Source organism: Camelina sativa, chromosome 3, assembly GCF_000633955.1.
Source record: "Camelina sativa cultivar DH55 chromosome 3, Cs, whole genome shotgun sequence".
NCBI lineage: Eukaryota > Viridiplantae > Streptophyta > Magnoliopsida > Brassicales > Brassicaceae > Camelina > Camelina sativa.
Window position 1 is genome coordinate 20,099,483 of NC_025687.1, and position 19,586 is coordinate 20,119,068.

The 19,586-nt window shown below is 32.7% G+C and overlaps 3 protein-coding genes across 3 annotated transcripts in view; 2 read left to right on the forward strand and 1 right to left on the reverse strand.

Moving 5' to 3' along the window:
- Positions 1–1,650, forward strand: part of LOC104777586 (aminoacylase-1) — a 3,304-nt gene extending 1,654 nt beyond the window's left edge. The window contains exons 2-4 of the mRNA XM_010501859.2: positions 25–161; positions 987–1,226; positions 1,321–1,650. Of these exons, the coding sequence (XP_010500161.1) occupies positions 25–161; positions 987–1,226; positions 1,321–1,419 (476 nt within the window). The 3' untranslated portion in view covers positions 1,420–1,650. The remainder of the gene's footprint in view (positions 1–24; positions 162–986; positions 1,227–1,320) is intronic.
- LOC104779135 lies at positions 5,363–7,349 on the reverse strand. The gene is made up of 4 exons (XM_010503523.1): positions 7,283–7,349; positions 6,168–7,228; positions 5,739–6,079; positions 5,363–5,675 (listed from the first exon to the last, which is right to left on the reverse strand). The coding sequence occupies exons 1-4, from the start codon at positions 7,347–7,349 to the stop codon at positions 5,363–5,365; spliced, it is 1,782 nt and encodes a 593-aa protein (XP_010501825.1).
- On the forward strand, positions 15,319–16,235 carry LOC104777587 (ethylene-responsive transcription factor ERF014-like). Its single transcript, XM_010501860.2, has one exon. The coding sequence runs from the start codon at positions 15,425–15,427 to the stop codon at positions 16,061–16,063; it is 639 nt and encodes a 212-aa protein (XP_010500162.1). The 5' UTR covers positions 15,319–15,424; the 3' UTR covers positions 16,064–16,235.

Sequence of the window (19,586 nt, forward strand, 5' to 3'; positions counted from 1 at the left end):
TGTTTTTTTTTTTTTTTTTTCCAGGGTTTGTGATGAATATGCAGCCTTCAGAGGCAGAAGCTGGGTATGATGTAAGGTTGCCTCCAATGGCAGATCCAGATGTTATGAAGAAAAGGATTGCTGAAGAATGGGCTCCTTCTATTAGGAACATGACTTACACGGTAAAAATGAATATTCACTTAAGAGCTGCTTTGTAGTAGATACCGCTTCTGTGTTGGGTTGCTTGTTTCTGTGTCTATGCGGTCTCAATAGTTACCGTTTCTATGGCTATAATGGCTCAGTAGTTTATAGCAAGTAAGGGCTATACAGAACTGTTCTTGAGTCTGGTTTTGAAGATCCATTTGTTCCCAATTGCTATAAACTACTGAGACATTATAGTTAATAGCAACTAAGGGTTATACAGAACTGTTCTTGAGTCTGGTTTTGTGAAGCAATGACTGTAAAATGTAAATGAATTGGATGAACGAAGAAGCATGGACAGATAGAATGAAAGAGGTGTCATTGAGCAAATACTTACATCAGAGATCGTATCAAATTTCTTAACTTTTAGTTTCATAGTACTAGAATGTATGTCTGAGATATGCCTCTCAGCTGCTTTGAATAACTACTCTCAGAGTCCGTTAATATAGTTTGGTTTCTTTTGTTTGAATCTCCCAGACTCCCACATTGGTTTCACATAAATGAGGATACTAGACGTCCATATACCTTGAATAGTTACAGGGTTGTAGTTGATTAAGAACATCTGACTTCTTTCTTTTCCAACCTATATCTTAATGCCAAGCTTAAGCATAACTAACCAGTAGCTACAAAATTTGGTCAAAATATGGACTCTCATACTATAATGTTACATGTCTTTTTTGGCTTTTGTTTAGTGAATTTGACGATGATGTATAGTGTCTACCCTCTGCAGTTTGATAACATGATACAAGAGTTTTCGTTTTAGTCTAACTAAGTGAACAGATCCAATCTTTTTCTTCTTGCACCAGGTAAAAGAGAAAGGAAAGTTAAGAGATCATTTAGGGCGACCTATAATGACTCCAACAAATGATACCAATCCTTGGTGGTCTATCTTCAAACAAGCTGTTGAAGCAACAGGAGGAAAACTCGCAAAGCCCGAAATTTTGGCTTCAACTACAGATTCACGCTATATTCGCTCTTTGGGAATCCCAGTTCTGGGCTTCTCTCCAATGACCAATACTCCTATTTTATTGCATGACCATAACGAGGTATTCACATGATGATATTATCTATTGCCCTCTTGGGGTTTATATTTATATATATAATCAGAGTACTGATATAAACACTTATTTGTTGCCTCAGTTCCTCAAGGATATCGTATTCATGAAAGGAATTGAAGTATATGAATCGGTTATCACAGCTCTAAGTTCCTTTAAGGGAGTATCTGATCAAGTGCTTTGAAGCATGTATCAATGCAAGCAATTGTGATATGCTGCTTGAAGATGGCCACATCTCACATGGCTATGACTAAAAAAGTGTTGTAAATGTTTATTTGTAAGTTCCCTATTTTTATTGACATTTACTCTGTCCTTGTGACCCTTAAATGGCTGCTGCTAATAATCCTTTGTATATATTATCAGTTATTTTTCTGCATAATTCTCAGACTCCGAAGAGAAAATTCATTGGTGCTTAGAGTATGATTTCACAAAAGAATTGATCAATTTAGCTCTCATTGTTTTAGTTTTCAAGAGTTGCTATTTCATATCCTTGCGTTGCATAAGAGCTTGATTCTTTCCTATTTGTTTGGCCTAAATGATTTTTTATTCGGGATTAGATTCTTTCAAATTCTATGAGGCAAATGAATTGAACAAAAAAACTTTTACGTATTACTTACCAATCTAGAAGTACCTTAACCTCATAAAATCTTGTTAACTTTTCAGATTTAATAAAATATATTTTTGAATGTTATAAGGAGTGCACCAAATTGAGCATTTCTAAAAAAGTCTCAATAAAACATTTCTTTAAATAAAAATAAATTTTACTAAAGTTTATACACTTACAAACCTCAACAATATCATCAAATCAATGATCGGAAAAAAGAGTAAAAATTTGTAAGGTTTTACCGGACGCGGATTAACATTTTGACGATAGTGGATTCAAGGAAAGATATTTTGGTCTTGAATGGCCGGTTGGTACGCTCCAGACCAAACTGATATCAGACCAATTCGCTATTTTTCTACAATTCACACATTTGTTTGATACATTCCATACCAACTTCAGACTAACTCCAGACCAATAAATATTTGTTAGTATAGAGTGAACAGTAACTTTATACTAAAATATAACTAATTATCCGCATTTTTGTTGTCCGCTTTAAAAATGCTCTATACTATGGTCTGGAGTTAACCATACCAAATTATTAGTATGCATTTTTTAGTATGGAGGATATGTATCAACCATTGAAAGCCTTTATATAAAGTGTTTCTTACATGAACTAAGCATGTATTCTTCAAAACTAGAAAATTCATAATCGATATCTAATTTTATAAATCCTAGTAGTAATCAGTAAACTGCAAATTAAATCCTTACACCCTTGTAAGGCTATAATATACATGTAAAGTTTTAACTTTTCTTACAAAAAAAATCCTTAAAAGTAAAATCAATCAGTAAAATACATATGATCTTTACATTTTTATACAATGTTATTGGGATATTGATACTACTTGTCTACCCATGATGTTGCTATATATTTGATAAAATTAAAACATCTTTGCAAGCTTATGATGAAACAAAAAAATATATCGAGTAGTATTTTATTCTTTATGGCGATGTAAAAGCATTTGATTGACGTCACTATAATAACCATGAGGATTACCTTTGCCAACAAGATATCTTATATATATATATATAAGAAAACTTATCAAGACCAAAGCATGGCAACATCAATGTATTTTTAAAAAAATATTGTATCAATAAGATTACTAGTATATCAAAATATTTTAAATTTTTAAGGTAAGATGCACATATCATACGATTTTCTTAGAAAATAATGTTAAAACCAACATATAAGAACAGTCCTTGGCACCATATTCAAATGGTAATTTCAAATGAGCAATTTGTGAGTATAATTTCTCCTTCAAAAATATGAGAAATTTTGTTCATTTAATTTATCTACATGATAATGATACCGAGAGTACGCTTAGAAATAGAATGATTGAGTATGTTAAATAACATTGAGATGGTATTATAAACAGGACAAAAACTGTATTCATTAAACATATATTAAAGATATTTGAAAATGCTTGGGATGGAAATTGAAAAGTTATCTTCATTTGAGTTAGATTTTTAGTATATTATATTTAATTTTTGTCAAATTTTTATATATAATATTTATGTTTTTAACAGTTGAAAGATATATATTATTTATTACATAAACAAAAGACCACAAAAGTAAATATACATAATTATATTTTTTCACACAAATAGATATCGATTATTTTACTATACGGTATGCATATCTGAGTCTCCAAAGATTTTAAGTTTGTCAAAAAAAAAGTCTCCTAAGATATCATATCATCATGATAAATTATGCAATGAATCTTTAGGTGATATACATGTCATGCACTATAAAAGTTTTTGTGCGTTTTGAGAGTACGATTATATTAACAATTCAAATTGGGAAAAATGCCAAAATAATCCCGAACTTTCAAATTTGGTACAAAAAAATCCCGAACTTTCAAGATGTCATTTTAATCACCAATTTTAGGTTGATTTCTACATAAAATAGCAAACTTTGTTTGACCGTGTCGATTTAGACACCACGTTAACTCTCTGTTAATTCTCGAAGGCGGGGTTGATTGCCCGTTAGTTGCTACCCTTTAGCCAAAACGACATACTTGATTATTTGTAAAACGACGTCGTTTAACTAACTGAAGAAAACAAAAACTCCCAAATCGATTTCTAGGTTTACAATTCCCAAATCGATTCCACTCTTAGTTTGTGAAATCTTTCTCTGTTCCGATGAGCTCGACCTTTATCACATCAGGGGCGTTGGTGAGCGTGGTTACCTTCGAAGTGTGTTTGTGGCTTAGGGGTCACAACTTTTACATCTAAAACGCAAGAAAACCCGGGACGACCTTTCTTTCATTGTGCAAGCAAGCGGGATGTCAACTCAAGGACAAGCAAAAAAAGATGTAAGTATATGTCTTTAATCATCTTGCATATGTCTTCCTCTTGCATAGGTAATAAAATCAGTCGAAGCTAACTATGTGTCTTTTTGGACATTAGAGTCATTTGTTTAAGTGGGTTGAAGATACCGTGTTTGAAGAAGTAGAAGATGCTTTACCAAGACTAGCCATTATTGCAGAGGAGATCAGCAAAATCAAAGCAGATGTCAGTGAGTTAAACGTTGTGATGAAAGGAAGGAAGAAGCAAATTTCAGCAAAAAGGAACTCCAAAAGTGTAAATTGTGCTTGAAAGTCTGTTTTCTGTGGTTTTGTGTTATCACCATTGTGTTAGGTTATGTATTGATTAGGGAAGGTGATGAGAAGAATTTGATGTTAGGTTATTGAAGAATGTAAACCTTATGTTTTTGTGCTTTAAACCTTTGTCTAAATGCCTATTTTGAAACATGTCTTATGATATAAATCATGGAATACGAAGACAAAAACAAACAACACACATGTTTTGGACAAAAAAACCGAGCAACATTCCAAATCCGATCAACATTCCAAATACGAGCAACATTCAAACTGGTTCTAAGAGAAATGACCAATCCAAAAAACAAACAAACAAACTAGTTCTGTGAACTTCCTCCCTGTGAACCTCCTATATGAGAAGTTCCTCTTAGTGGTCCTCCTAGATGGGATCGTCCTCTTTGTGCTCCTCCTAGATGGGATCGTCCTCTTTGTGATCCTCCGAGATGAGATTGTCCTCTTTGAGATGCTTGGGAAGCTCCCTGAGATGGTTGAGAAGCTCTCGGAGGTGGTTGAGAAGCTCCTTGAGATGGTTGGGAAGCTATCGGAGGTGGTTGAGAATCTCCTTGAGATGGTTGGGAAATTCCCTGAGATGTTTCTCCCTGAAAAGGTTGTCCTTGTCCAAACAATATAACTCTCGGCTCCTGATTTCAATCAATATATCATGTTTCATTCAATCAAAATAATTTGTAAGACTCAATGGATAATCTTACCTGAACTTTTTTTGGTGGAGTTGCAACTCTCTGATTCGTACATGCTTGTTTGTTGTGTCCTTCTTGCTTGCAATTAGAACATGTCATGACTCGATTCACGCGTGATAACTTGGTAGCAGATCCAAAGTGTGATTTCCTCCTAGCATGATTATTTGGCCGCCCAGGATTGCCCCTTCGCCATGGAGGTGGCAATAATCCTAGTCTATTCACTCTTGGCTACAACAGCTTGCCTTGAACATGCGCAATACCATCAGCATAAGTTAACTGCCACATTCTAGTTATGTACCACTCAACAACATAGTCTTCCACCTTCTCTTTCTTTCCTATGATGACAGATGCTGCATGAACACATGGTATACCAGATTTCCTGCAGCCACAAGTCCGGTCACTCATATCAACACAGACTTTGACATCACCACATCTTATCTCATGTTTATTATGCCTTGCCATCCACTTTTCACAGAACTGCGATCTAGAAATCATCTTCTCAATCTCAGCATGAGCTCTCTTTGTGAATCTAGTCTTCAACCTACCAGCAATTACATACCTCTTCTCATTACGCACCATACACTATCTCCTAATATCTTCTAACATGTCTAACAAAAGTTTCCGACGGGCCAGGCGGATGGTTCTAATGAAAGACTCTGAGAGGTTGTTTAAGTTGTCATTGCAGCAGCTTCCAATCCTGAAAAATGCTCTAGACCATGTTCTCGGGTTAGTTTTCAGTAGTGAATCATAGGCACTCGGATTGTAACTCCTCAATGCTTCCATATGACCACCAAATTCCCCTACTGTGTAACTCCTAGCAATTTTCCATAAGAGTCGTTGCAACTCCATGTCATGACTATTTCTCTTCCAATTGTCCATGATGTGCCTAGCACATTGCCTATGCTCAGATTGTGGAATGATTTCGTGAATTGCTTTAACTAATCCCTGAAAATGTGAAAAATGTAAACAATTAGATGATTTGAGACAAGAACCGAAATAATGTTTGAAATAGACAAATGAACCTTTAATTAACTGATTGTTTGTCTGATATGATTGCTATGTTTTTCCCATCTTGAAGATCCAGCTTGGCAGAGAGCTGCCTAAGAAACCAGTCCCAATTATCATCATTCTCAATCTCAACTACAGCCCATGCAATAGGAACTATTCTGTTATCACCATCTCTCCCAACAACAGCTAAAAGATGACCCTTTACATCCCATTTCAGAAAGGCACCATTTATACCTATGATAGGCCTACATGTATTATTCCAAGCATCTCTCTGTGAATTAAAGCAAATAAATAACCGATAAAACCTTTGTAAGCTGCCAGTGGATGTACCAGGAGTAGTCACGATCTCAAATGTTGTCCCTGGATTAGATCGAAAGATCTCAGCTTGATAATCCCATATACGAGCAAAGTGTTCTTCATGAGTGATTTTTCTTTCTTTCATAATTCTTGTCTTTGCCTTTGAAAATTGATCTTCAGTGACTTCAAAGTTGTACTCTCTCTTGATCTCTGCAACCATCTGATGTTTAGTAATTTTAGGATCATTTCGCAGTCTTTCTCTATACAACCAAGCAATTGTCACAGTCTTCAACATCTTTGAAAATCCAGACCTCACACATGCATGCTCATCATCGTAGATCTTTACTTGCATCTTATGCTTCTTCTTATCATACGAAGCATAGCATCTCCATGGACACTTTACATCAGTCGTATAACACTGAGCACATATCTTCAAACTCTGAGATCTATAAAGCTTAACATCGTATATAGTCTTGAGAGAGTACCTTAGCACACCTATCTTGAATTCTTCTGGGCCATTAAACGTTTTTACAAAGCTCAATATCTCTTCGGGATCTTCAATTTGGGGAGCATCACCTTCGTCGTCAAATTCTTCATCATCATCACTGGGTGAAAGAGGATCTGGAATCCTCCCTTCATCCCATATATCATCTCCACTATCTGCATCACTCTCGTCTCCATTGTCATCCCTCGCACCTGGTCCATAATCGGCTTCAAAAGCTTCACAATTTTCCTCCTCTACACCTATACCTCCTTCATCATTATCTTCCACTCGACCTACATCTACAACTGGAACAGTTACAATGCTCTATTGTTGGTCTACACGAACTTCTTCATCATTACTTTCGTCAGCATACATAACCTCATCAAGGTCGTCATCACCAACAACCTTAGTGTTGAGGAATTGCATTAGTGTCTGGTAACGCCTTAGTCTCAGTCTCAATCTCTGTTGGGATTTGATCTTCCTCAGTATCCGATTGGATCTCCACCGTCTCGGTTTCAGCTCTGCTACTTTCAGCTTATTTGTTTGCCGTCACATTCATCAGTCGAGACGACCGTCGATTTGGAAGCCACGTTCCTCCTCCACGGGTCCGTGCCATGGCGACAATTCCACCAAAGGAGAGGTTTTTGAGATTGTTTTCTAGGATTTTTTGAAATCGATTTGGGAATTGTAAACCTAGAAATCGATTTGAGGGTTTTTGTTTTCTTCAGTTAGTTAAACGACGTCATTTTACAAATACTCAAGCTATGTCGTTTTGGCTAAACGGTAGCAACTAACGGGCAATTAACCCCATCTTCGAGAATAAATAGAGAGTTAACTTGGTGTCTAAATCGACATGGTCAAACAAAGTTTGCTATTTATGTATAAGTCAACCTAAACTTGGTGATTAAAATGACATCTTGAAAGTTCGGGATTTTTTTTTCCCAAATTTGAAAGTTCGGGATTATTTTGATATTTTTCCCAATTCAAATTGGGTGTTATTTGAAATAAGTCAAGTCACTACAAGAAAACAATCAATTTGCTAGGAACATTTGCGAGAGAAATTATCCCTCGCAAATTTGCGATAGAATTGCGAGACATCTGCTACAAATATAAAAATCCTAGCAAATTCCCCGCAAATTTGCGAGGGAGTGGGTCCTCGGAAGTCCACCGCAAATTTGCGAGGGATTTACGAGATAAATTAACATTCCTCGCAAATCCATTGCAAATTTGCGATGACAACATCCCTAACACATTTGCAAGGGATAGGCGATGGAATTGCGAGAGTCAACGCAAATTTATTGCAAATCAAGAAATAAATCTCAAAAAAATAATTGGAAAATTTAATCGAATATGATTCAAATAATTTTGAGTGTTCATAAGATTAATCAGATAAATTTCTAAATTTTTTCAAAAAAAAAAAATTAACTTTCACATTTTTATATGTTTTGTTAGTTTAATAATACTAATTTCACATCCCAAACATAAACCCCAAATCCTATACCCCAAACCCTTACCCTAACTCAAAACCTTAAATCATAAACTTTAAAATTTAAAGTTTAAACTTTAAAAATCCTAATCAAAGAAATTAAATTATAAATCCTAGAACCAAAAATTAACTATTATATATACTTAAAACCAATATTTAAAACAATATACATATACACAAAATCCAATACGTACAAGGAAAAAAATAAAACTTTGCAAAATTTTAAAAATTCTCTAAAGCTAGTAAAATAAAATAAAAATGTAACCATTTTTGTAAATATGTTTAACACAAAAGCTATGCAAATTAATAAATTTACAAATATGTCTAAGATATTTTGTCTACCTATAATATACCAAATAATACTCCAAATTACAAAATTAATAAACTAAAAGATATTGAGTTCCCATTGGTTAGTTCAGAGAGACATGGATTGGTTTTTAACTCATCATGTACCGTCGATTAGATTAGATTTGACGGACACCATTGTTTTCCCTTTTAATTTTCTTTCTCCTCTTCCTCACCTCTTCTCGACTTCTCCTCATCCATCCCTAAGATTACTTTGTATATTAGTAATTGACTTGTAATTAATATTTTAGTGTTAAAAATATTGATTTTCAGATATTTTCGGATCATACGGTGGTCAAGGCTGCTAATTCGTCAGAATTGTATTTTATTTTCTCAGTAGCTTTCGTAGTTTTTTTTCGTTTCACGATTGGGAATTGACTCCTCTCACTGTGGTTGTTGTTGTTGTTGTTGTTGATGATGATGACTTCTCATCAGTTCTCTCAGCAGGTTGCTAAGCCTACGACGCCGTTTCATATGCTTCTGGTTTCTCCATGTCTATCCGCTCCTCCGGTTGTTCATCACCGATCTCAGATTGCTGTAGACAGAGGATATTTGACCACCACCACAAACCAAGACAGAGCAAGATCTAGATATGTTGCCCGAAGATCCCTCAATTCGAACTCCTCTTCTAGCCACCACTATAATTGAAGATGGAAAAAGAAATCTGGAGTGTTGGTTTTAAAGGAGACGGTGGTGAAGCAAAAGGTTTGTGTCGCGAGTGGGCTCGTCGGCAAACAGGATTTGCGGCTGCGTGATTAGGGTTTTTTGGTTTGTTGATTTTAGCATCCGATTCAACCGACATTTTGTAACCAATTCAATTATGTAATTCTTAACCAATTCCCGGTTTGGTTGGTTTATAAATATCAATATATATAATTAAAAAAACCTGTCAGACTGTCGCTAAATCTATAAATATACATAATATATATAATGAAAAAGTTTAAATACATTAAATTATTAAGAAAATAACTTTTTTCTTTATAGTTTTTTTTTTTAATGTTTCCTCGCAAATCTGTAGCGAATTCTGCGAGGGATGTACTAGAAAAAATATTGCAAGAAATTTGCTGCCATTTTTGTTTGGGAGATATTTAATTTCCTAGCAAATATTGCGACGGATTTGCGATGTTGACCAATTTGCGAGAAGCAAATTGCGAGGGATTGACTTTCCTCGCAAATCCCTTGCTATAATCGTTTTGCGAGGGATTAGCTAGGTATCTTTCCCTCGCAAATCGATTGTTTTCTTGTAGTAAGTATACTCTATTACACTTCTAAGATGCATTGTGCATAAAAAAGTACAAGAAAGATAAATTATTGAATTCATTTACAAAAAAAATTCACATTAAAAAAAATAAAATCCTTGTTCCAATACATTCCTTAAAGAGTTTCATGTTGAAATTCGAACCAAACTATCTTAGAGAAATATATAACACAATATATGTTTATTCGAGCGAACACTCCCCGGGTCGATTTACATTAGTCGAAAGCAAGGTTTTGTTTTTTTTTGTCTTCCGCGTTAGTCGTCATGAACACCGTCGGAGCCAAAAAATTTCCCGTAATCTCATACACATTTACAAAAAAATATTCACTCTCAAAAAATTGTATGAAATCTTCTCAATGGGTTAATATTTTAATAAATATAATTTATCTTATATGATTTTCTGATTTCGAGTCCTATGGAAAACTATGATAAATGTAAGTGATTTTTTTTTGTTTTTTGATTTTTTTTTGATGATAATAGTTTCATAATCATCATGATCATGATGTTGTTTATTTATTTTGTTATGTGACAGTCACTACAATAAAATAATTTTATTAAAACATAGTATTTAGTCAAAAAAAAAATATTCAGTTAGAATATAAAAATTGTTACGAATGTATGATGATTTTTGAAAGGTTAAAAAACAATCCTCACAACTTTTTATTTGTAACAAATACGTCACAAAAGTTGCAACGAATATATTAGTAATCATTTAGTCATAAATAGTTACAACACAAAAAGGTAACAAAACTGTCTCAATTACAGAATAACAAAATGTTTTAAAATATTAACATTTCGTGTTTAAAATTATATTTTAATTATGTATCTCATTATTACGAAACTATATTTTATTGTCGCAGAAGTTTTAACAAATACTCAAAAATCATGATATTTTGTGACTATCATAATGCCCAATCCCATCTTTCGAAGTTAGTTTCAAATGGTCACAAGTTATTACTAAATTTTTTATTGCATATGATAATAATTATAACTATAAACATGATCTCAAAACAAACTTTTTAAAAAAAATTCATAACCATACAAGTTTTTATAATCATAAACATTAGATATACATTATAATGTATCTTTATTATATATCTTTATTCTTACAAAGAATATAAATAACAAATTCTCTCATAACTAACATCAGATGCACATATTCGATCATAACTCTCATATTATAACTCCTATGGAAACGATCTCAGACTCTCCTGAAAGATAAGACTCAGATCTTTCCAACGACGGGTAAATCAGCTTCTGCTTCAATATGTATTGATGGGAGACAGAATAGGTATAGAAAACATGTATAACTTTTAATATACAAAAGGGGTTACAAAACCCTTTGGGGAAAACTTATATCTATGGGTTGGAAATTTTCTCACCAAAATTCTTCGAGAAAAGAGTCTGTTTACCCCTTCGTTTCCACCATCTCCTAGGACAAGTAAGATCTGTCCGTAATCTCGACTGTGGCTCATTGTTCTCTTCTTCTCAAATGGTTTACTCTCTCTCTATTATAAAGAATTAAACTTTAATCATCTCCTAAATAAGTCTTCTTAAACTAGGATTAGAGACTTGACTTAATGGGCTTTGTATAAACTACATAACAATTTATATTAATTTATGACTAATGTTTACTCATTTTAATGTCACAAACTGTGACTTGCATATCTGTTATAAGTTTGTAACTAATTTGCAACAAGATATTGGTCACAGTGTAGTCATAATAACGATGATTAATATTATTGTAGCATATTTGTCACTAATTGTGACAAACTTTTGTTATGATTTTTTCGGTCATAATATAGTGACAAAAATACTATGAATTTGTGACAAATAAATTTAGTCCTAATATCGTGTTTAAAATGTACGGTTTTGTGTTTATGTCCCTAAAATATGTCACAGTAAAATTATTTTCTAGTAGTGTGCTTCTTTATCCTGGGATTATGAAGGGGTGAAGTTATGAAATGAATCAGGTGTAAAAACTTTTATCACCGTTCTTACATACTTACCTCTCATCATCCTCTAGTAGAAACTAACGGAATCCTGCTAGTGGTAGGAAACTTAATCCATCTAGAATTAGTCCCTGCCATATTTAGGATTCTTCAAGTTTTTGATTTTTAATTTAGAATTTATAAGTTTTTTCACATGCATAGTAACAAATGTTCATATCTTATTATTACATATGAATTAAATATTTTTGTATACTTTTATTTATGGTTTAATATTTTTTTATTATGCTTACAGATGTTTTTAATATAATTATAATGATTTATGTTCAAATGCTTAAACCGTCTAAAATTATCTAGATCTACTCGTTGGGTCACCATCCATTTAGTGCCTTAAGTTTTCTCGAACACTGATTATAAAAGTTAAAGTCATTATGGGCATACCACACAACAATTTGGACATACAGTTTGCCTGTTTTACCACTCAATTAGTGTTAACCTCTTCTTTTTTTTTCTTTATAAATGCACTTTATTTACAAATACATTCATAGCATTTAGTAACAAACAAGAAATTAGAAGTGCCAAGATACGCTTGACCGTTTGTTTGACAAACTTACTCAAATAGTTTTAAACGATTGACTGATCTACATTGTGTTTCACTATAAATCTCCGTATCTAAGTAGCCAATATTACTCTCATACAGTGAATGAAACTTAACTTTGATGTAGGTCTCATCCTCGAATATTGGGACCTGCAAGGGTGAGAGAAATTAACGAGGCTTGATTGAATTATTGACGCTACGGCTATGGTTATTTACACTATCAAACACAAAAGATATAAAATTTGGAGCACTGTCGAATTCACCTCATCAACCACCACTAAAATCTTGAAAAAACTATAGTGTCATAGTAAATCTTTTCCTCTTCTAGGAAATTTCACAATATTATGAAATCAACAAACGAAGGATTTGATTCTGTCCTGTCACAATCCACATGTGCAATTGCCTCTACACCATCCAACACACTTCTTCAATCCGTATGAGAAACTTCTCCGTACGTTCCTATAAATTTCCACCACACACGAAAATTTATTTCCAACGCGAAACAAGAGTCTTATTTCCCACTCTGGCTTAACTCGTCTCCATTAAATGCTTATAATTTCTTCTTCTACCCACAAAACTTTATTTTAACGCATTATATATAAAAATTGATTGATTGATGAGAGGAGGTACGGAAGGTCATATTTTGAGTACGGTGCCAGTTAAGATTGTCCAATATACGAATAGGATATTTAAGTGAAAAGTACATGCATTATGCATGAATCTTCATTTATGATTCTATTTGTCTATTTCCTCAGGTAGGGTTCACTCATTCTTCTTTCGTTAGGCAAGCTAGCTAGCCAGTTTATTTAGTATGGCCATTGTTTTTATTGCTTTATCTTCTCGGATTTTACCGGATCATTCAAGCTTTATGACACAATACAACTCATTGTCCTCTTATTTTTCCACTTATAGCTTAAGAGTTAAAACTATATTTCCAGCTCTATAGACACTGAAAACAATCAACAATGAACTCTTATTAATTGAATATGGTGGTGAGATTGTAGTGAAAACAAATTATTGCTAAGAATAAATCTAAAAGTCGTGACTTAGTTAGTTAAAGGGCAAGAAACGAAGATTTTTTGGGTGCACTAGAATTCTTAGAGTTATTTTTTATAAAATAGCAAAAACATACTGGTAAAAAGTTGAGTAAAAATGTAAAAAACGTTATTTTTTCTAGATGAAAACTAAATAAACTAAAAATATCTTAAATATCTTGTTTAAGAGTATATATGTAAAACATTATTTTTTCTAGATGAAAAATAAAAATATTTTTAATTCGATAATCCGGGATTTAACTCGTTTAAGAGTATATATATATATATTTTAGATCACACAATTAATGATGACAAAAAAAAATATTATCTCTGATTAATTGGCTATAGGTATCTACATGAAGAACATAATTTGATACAAGAAAATATTACGCGTTTTACAAGTTTATAAGAGCCAAACTGTATAAAAACTTCATTTGACAAATTAATTTTCCAGTAACATATATAATATAAGTAAAAATAGTCCAAAATTTTGAATTACTCTTGTTCCTTCTTCATCCATGAAATTAATTTTATTACCATTGAGTGCAAATATTCATGTCAAATGGTTAGTTTGAAATTTATTGTTTTTGTTTAATCATAAACTTTTGTAAAGTGTTGCCTGCATTTGCCTTTGCATTTTCCAACGAACAATTCGGTTGATTCGTTTCTTGATATCTGGAAGAAGAAGAAAAAAAACTGCTTTATTATATAACAGTACTACAAAAATAAAATAAAAGGAGTCTGGCCAGAATGTGAACACGAATAGTTTAGTTTATTACTCGTTACGCGTCTTAATTAAATTCTAGTGCCGACTAAACTATTTTAATTCTATTAACTGCAGGTTAGTTTTGTTTAAAAACAGTGTAAGATTATTCTAAGGTTTGACGATTCCACTTTGTTTAGTGTATTACATTCAATATGCAGTTTGACAAAGGAATCTGAATTTGATTTAAATATATAGTAAAAAGCCTTATTACAGAGAGATTTTTTACGTGTGCAAAAGTGGACACAAAGAAGTAGTTAACGCGGTTTTAAAAAGTCCCATTAAGACAGAGACGCACCAGCTCTAACCTTGTGCCTTACCTTGGTAAACATGAGTTCAGCTACTTTAACGTTTAAGATTCTAAAAAAATTATGTTTTATAAACAAACTTATAATCATGTGATTTCTTTCTTTGCGTCTCATTTAGATAGTTAAATTATTCATATGATTAACTTTGTCTTTTGTTTGTACCTTAAAAAATCACATGCTCTAGTCTTTTTAGAAGTTGCCTCTAAAAAATAGAATCCAATGTTATGTTCCAGGCCCTTTATAATGTTTTACAACTCTCTGTCGTTTCTTCAAATAGGTATATATTCATGAGTATTGATTTTTGTAATTTGCATTTTTTTTTTCAAGATTCTGAGGCTCAGAAGTAGTAAGTAACTTTTAGTGGTAAACAAATAGTGTACTTTTTTGTGGAACTAAAGAATTAGTTTGGAGGTCAAATCAATATATTATATATGTATGAAATTAAAAAATAAATAAGGAGGATTCTCTTATTAGTGATCTGTGATTGGGTGTAGCATATGGGATTGTGATTAAGAATTTTTTTTTTTTTAAATTATATATATCAATAAAACACCTGTCTGTCAAATTTATTAAAGGAAAAGTATTGATCTCTTTGTGTGTGCCCCATGCTACTTTCTTTGACTATGTTCATAGTATTTTTTTCCTTTCCTTTTGAATTTTTTATATTTGTGTTTCCATTTTTGTTCTCCACATCTCATCTATAAATAGAAACTCACCATTCTTCTCTTCCAACTTCCTCCCTTTAATTAGTATCAAAAAAATGGTGAAAACTCTTCAAAAGGCTACAAAGAGAATGTCATCTCCATCATCATCATCTTCATCATCCTCATCAACATCATCTTCATCCATAAGGACGAAGAAGTACAAGGGAGTGAGGATGAGGAGTTGGGGTTCATGGGTTTCAGAGATCAGAGCTCCTAATCAAAAGACAAGGATCTGGCTTGGCTCTTACTCAACAGCTGAAGCCGCGGCAAGAGCCTACGATGCAGCGCTCCTCTGTCTCAAAGGATCATCAGCTAATAATCTCAACTTCCCTGAGATCTCTACTTCTCTATACAATATTATCAATAATGGTGATAATATCAATGACATGTCCCCTAAGTCCATACAAAGAGTAGCTGCTGCTGCTGCTGCTTCAGCCAACACAGATCCTACTTCCTCATCATCAGTCTCTACTTCATCTCCATTGCTTTCCTCTCCATCTGAAGATCTCTACGATGTTGTCTCCATGTCGTCACAGTATGACCAACAAGTCTCCTTGTCTGAATCATCATCATGGTACAACTGTTTTGATGGTGATGATCAGTTCATGTTCATTAATGGAGTTACCTCTCCGTATTTACCACTTTCTGATGATTTCTTTGAGGAAGGAGATATCAGATTATGGAACTTCTGCTGATTTTTCTACTTAATCATACCTTATTCTTTGTTTCAATATATGTAACTTATACAATATCTTATACATTTTTTTTTCTCTTGTTATCAATTCTCACAATGTATCGAACTTTTGGGGATCTTTGTACCAAATACCAATATCTAAATTATTTTTAAAATTAGATATTTTTCATGTTATAAAGTTGATTAAATCTAGAAGTAGTAGTAGTTAAGTATATGCGTAAAATGGAAATAGATTTATAGCTTTCGAACAACGAGAGGATAACAAGTGAAAAGGTAAAAAGGAAAAAAAAAGGACAGAATCATATTGTCGTTGATTAAGTTAGGAAACCTGAAGATAAAAGTAAAAGTTGAGAACAAACAATCATTTGATATTTTTTATCAAACAAAAAAAACAATAATGTGAAGTGATGTTAGTGCACTGGCCTAGTGCACTGGCAATGGTAAGTCTTTAATGCACAAGACACCATTATATCTGGGATCGAGTTCCGCTCCTTACAAATGTAGGGATTTGGCTAATAGTCGTAGGGATTTGGCTAATATGCCGGCCAGTTATGACCCGATGACAAAAAAAAACTTCATGGTAATTTCACTTAAAGTATGAATTCATAATTTTTGCGTTAGTGGCTTTAGCTTACTGTTGAATGCTAATGTTATGTGTGTATATGATACCAACAAAAAATAGTGGTGGTAGAATAAAAAAAAAATTATATATAATTTAATATACCAATTATATATACTTATAGCTAATAAGTTAAATAGAAAGCAGAGTTTCATGTGAAATTTTTTACAAAGTCAAAGAGTAAGGAGCAAGTTTCACGAGGCTTGCCATAGAAGACGATGAGTAATATAACCCTATTTAATTATTGTTAAATTGACAAAGTAAAAAGATAATTTCTTAGGAAACCAAAAAAAAGGAAGAGAAGAGACAAGAGATGCAGCAAGGGTTGTGTTGTGAGTTGTGACTGGTGAGAATTGGTAAAACCAAAGAGAAACAGTTAACGTGGATAACTGTGTACCGTGTACGTTATGTGTTTATTAGGATGCTCGCCATTTTACTCCAACATCGTTTTGAAAAAAATCTAACAGTAGATTTGAGCAGAAAGCCACATGAGTTGTTTTTGGTTTCTTGTTTTGTGTGTGTGTCTTAGTGAGATGGGGTCCCATTCACTCTCTTAGCCTTACTCCTCAGTCCTCACAAACACACCCTATCTCTACCTGTTTACTTTAGATATCATTTGTATTTTCGGAACAGTTTTAAGGGAAGCAAGCGAAGCATATAACAATGTTAGATTGGGTGATATAACTCGGTATCGAAATAGCAGGTTGGAAAAATAGTAAACGATATCGAAATAGTTAAAAGAAAAAGTGAATTAACAATAAGAGGCAGTAGTACAAAATTCTTTGAAACATATATGTGAAAATCTTATAACTAAACATGATTGATCCAAGAAAAGCAAGGGATGTATATTCTACTAATTATGTTTGTTTAAACAATTAGTGAATGTCAGTCAAACAAACCTTCAACATCTCCAGAATATAACGTTTTAAAGGTAATTTGTATAATTATAAACTTGATTAAGTTGACAGAAAGTGAGAAAACAATATAATGACAAAGTCACGTACTGCTAGAAATTCAAACAATATGGTATTTTCTTATCACACGTTAATTATATGTAAACGATATTAATTACTGTAATCAATACTGTAATCAGCTATTTTAATATCGTTTACATATAATTAACATTCATTTTTTATGTGTTTGATTACAGTATTTTTTAAAAACAGTGAAACGAGCAAGATCAAAACAAAAATGAATGAATAATATGTTGTTGAATATTGAATAATGTGTTCGAACATCCTTTTTTTTTGTTGCAAATTTGTTTTTTTTGGTATTGAAACAATCTCTAGTATCGTATTGCAAGTAAAAGCTATATGTTAGAATTTTCAAGAATCATAGTGACTACACAGCGAACAGTAAACGTGTCTGATATATACAAAACAAGTTACAAATTGACCATGCCTGTAAGTTTCATTTGCCGTCATATAAATTGTCTTCGAGCAAATAAATATCAGTATATCACCATTCAATAAAATCGACTGAAAATACTGGGCCGGACCTCTGACATGGGCTTATGTCTGTAGTGGGTCCCACGAAAGGTGCATGACCTCCATTTTTTTTTTTACTTTCACCGCATACACACACTCACCGGGTCATATTTTTCTCCACCTTTCACCGCACACACACACCGGGTCATCTTTTTTTTTTCCACCTTTCACCGCATACACACACCGGACCAAGACGAGTTTCTTCTTTAGTTTGGTTGGAGGATCTAATCTCATATAATGATCTTACAAAACACATAACGTGGCATTATTACAAAACACACATCAATGTTTATGTTTGATTATGTTTTAATAAAGTTTGGTTGTTATCACAATTTGCTTTATTAGCTAGGTTACAACATATATATGATTTTATAAACGCAAGAGAGAACCTTAATCTAATATAGTATTTGATTCGGAAACGGAGACACCGAACCCTTTTTGGTCTTTATGTAGATGAGTACAAAAGACAAAGAAACTTGGTGTTGCTAAATCACAAGGCAACACCATAATGTTCGTGAAATCATGTTCTCAATTATAAGAAGTATTATAAGATTATGTTGTCTCATTATAGTGGGATATTAAATTAAATCCCATAATGTTGTTATTTGATTTTGTGTCAATTATATTGAGATTGCGATTTCACGATGGCTAGACAATGCATTTTTTTTTAATAAGTTTAATATGATGAGATCAGTGGTGAGCTTAAAAATATGAATGGACGAGTGGACAGAAATATTATACGTCTTAACTTTTTTAAAAAGGAGTGTATACGTGATTTGTGTCATACATTCCGAAACTAATGAGTTCTACAAACTAATTAATAGCTTACAAAAAAAATACATACACGTACGAACTTATCAAAACGACCAAAAAGTACATTAACCTAAACGATATTAGTCTGTCTCATTTCAAAGAAAGCAACCTTTCAAATGGTTTAATGGACAGTCACAATTAAACATTTTTCTAAAATATAAATAACTTTTGTTTAGTGAACAGTATACTTTCTTAAATATAAATAACTTTTTTTGTTTAGTCAACCTTTCTAGAGATTCATAATATAAACTTAAGTTTTATCTTCAATAAACCTAAACCTAAGAAAACATGAGTTGTACATGTTTGTACATCTGAATCCACTTTGAGTAATACAGTAAATTAAAACGTGTGTACTTGATCCCAAAACAATGATCGTGTGCAAAATATTGTACTAGTACTTCAAATATTATATATATATATGGACTGTGATGTTATGTGTTAATCCTTTTAGGCTTAGGGACACTAAAACACCAAATATAGTGTAATTTTTACACCAAAATTTCTCCAACAAAACACTAAAAATGATACCAAATTTGGTGTTTTGAATAGTAATTCTACCACATATGTGTTCTCTTCATCTCTCTGCTCATCTTCAGTTTTCTTAA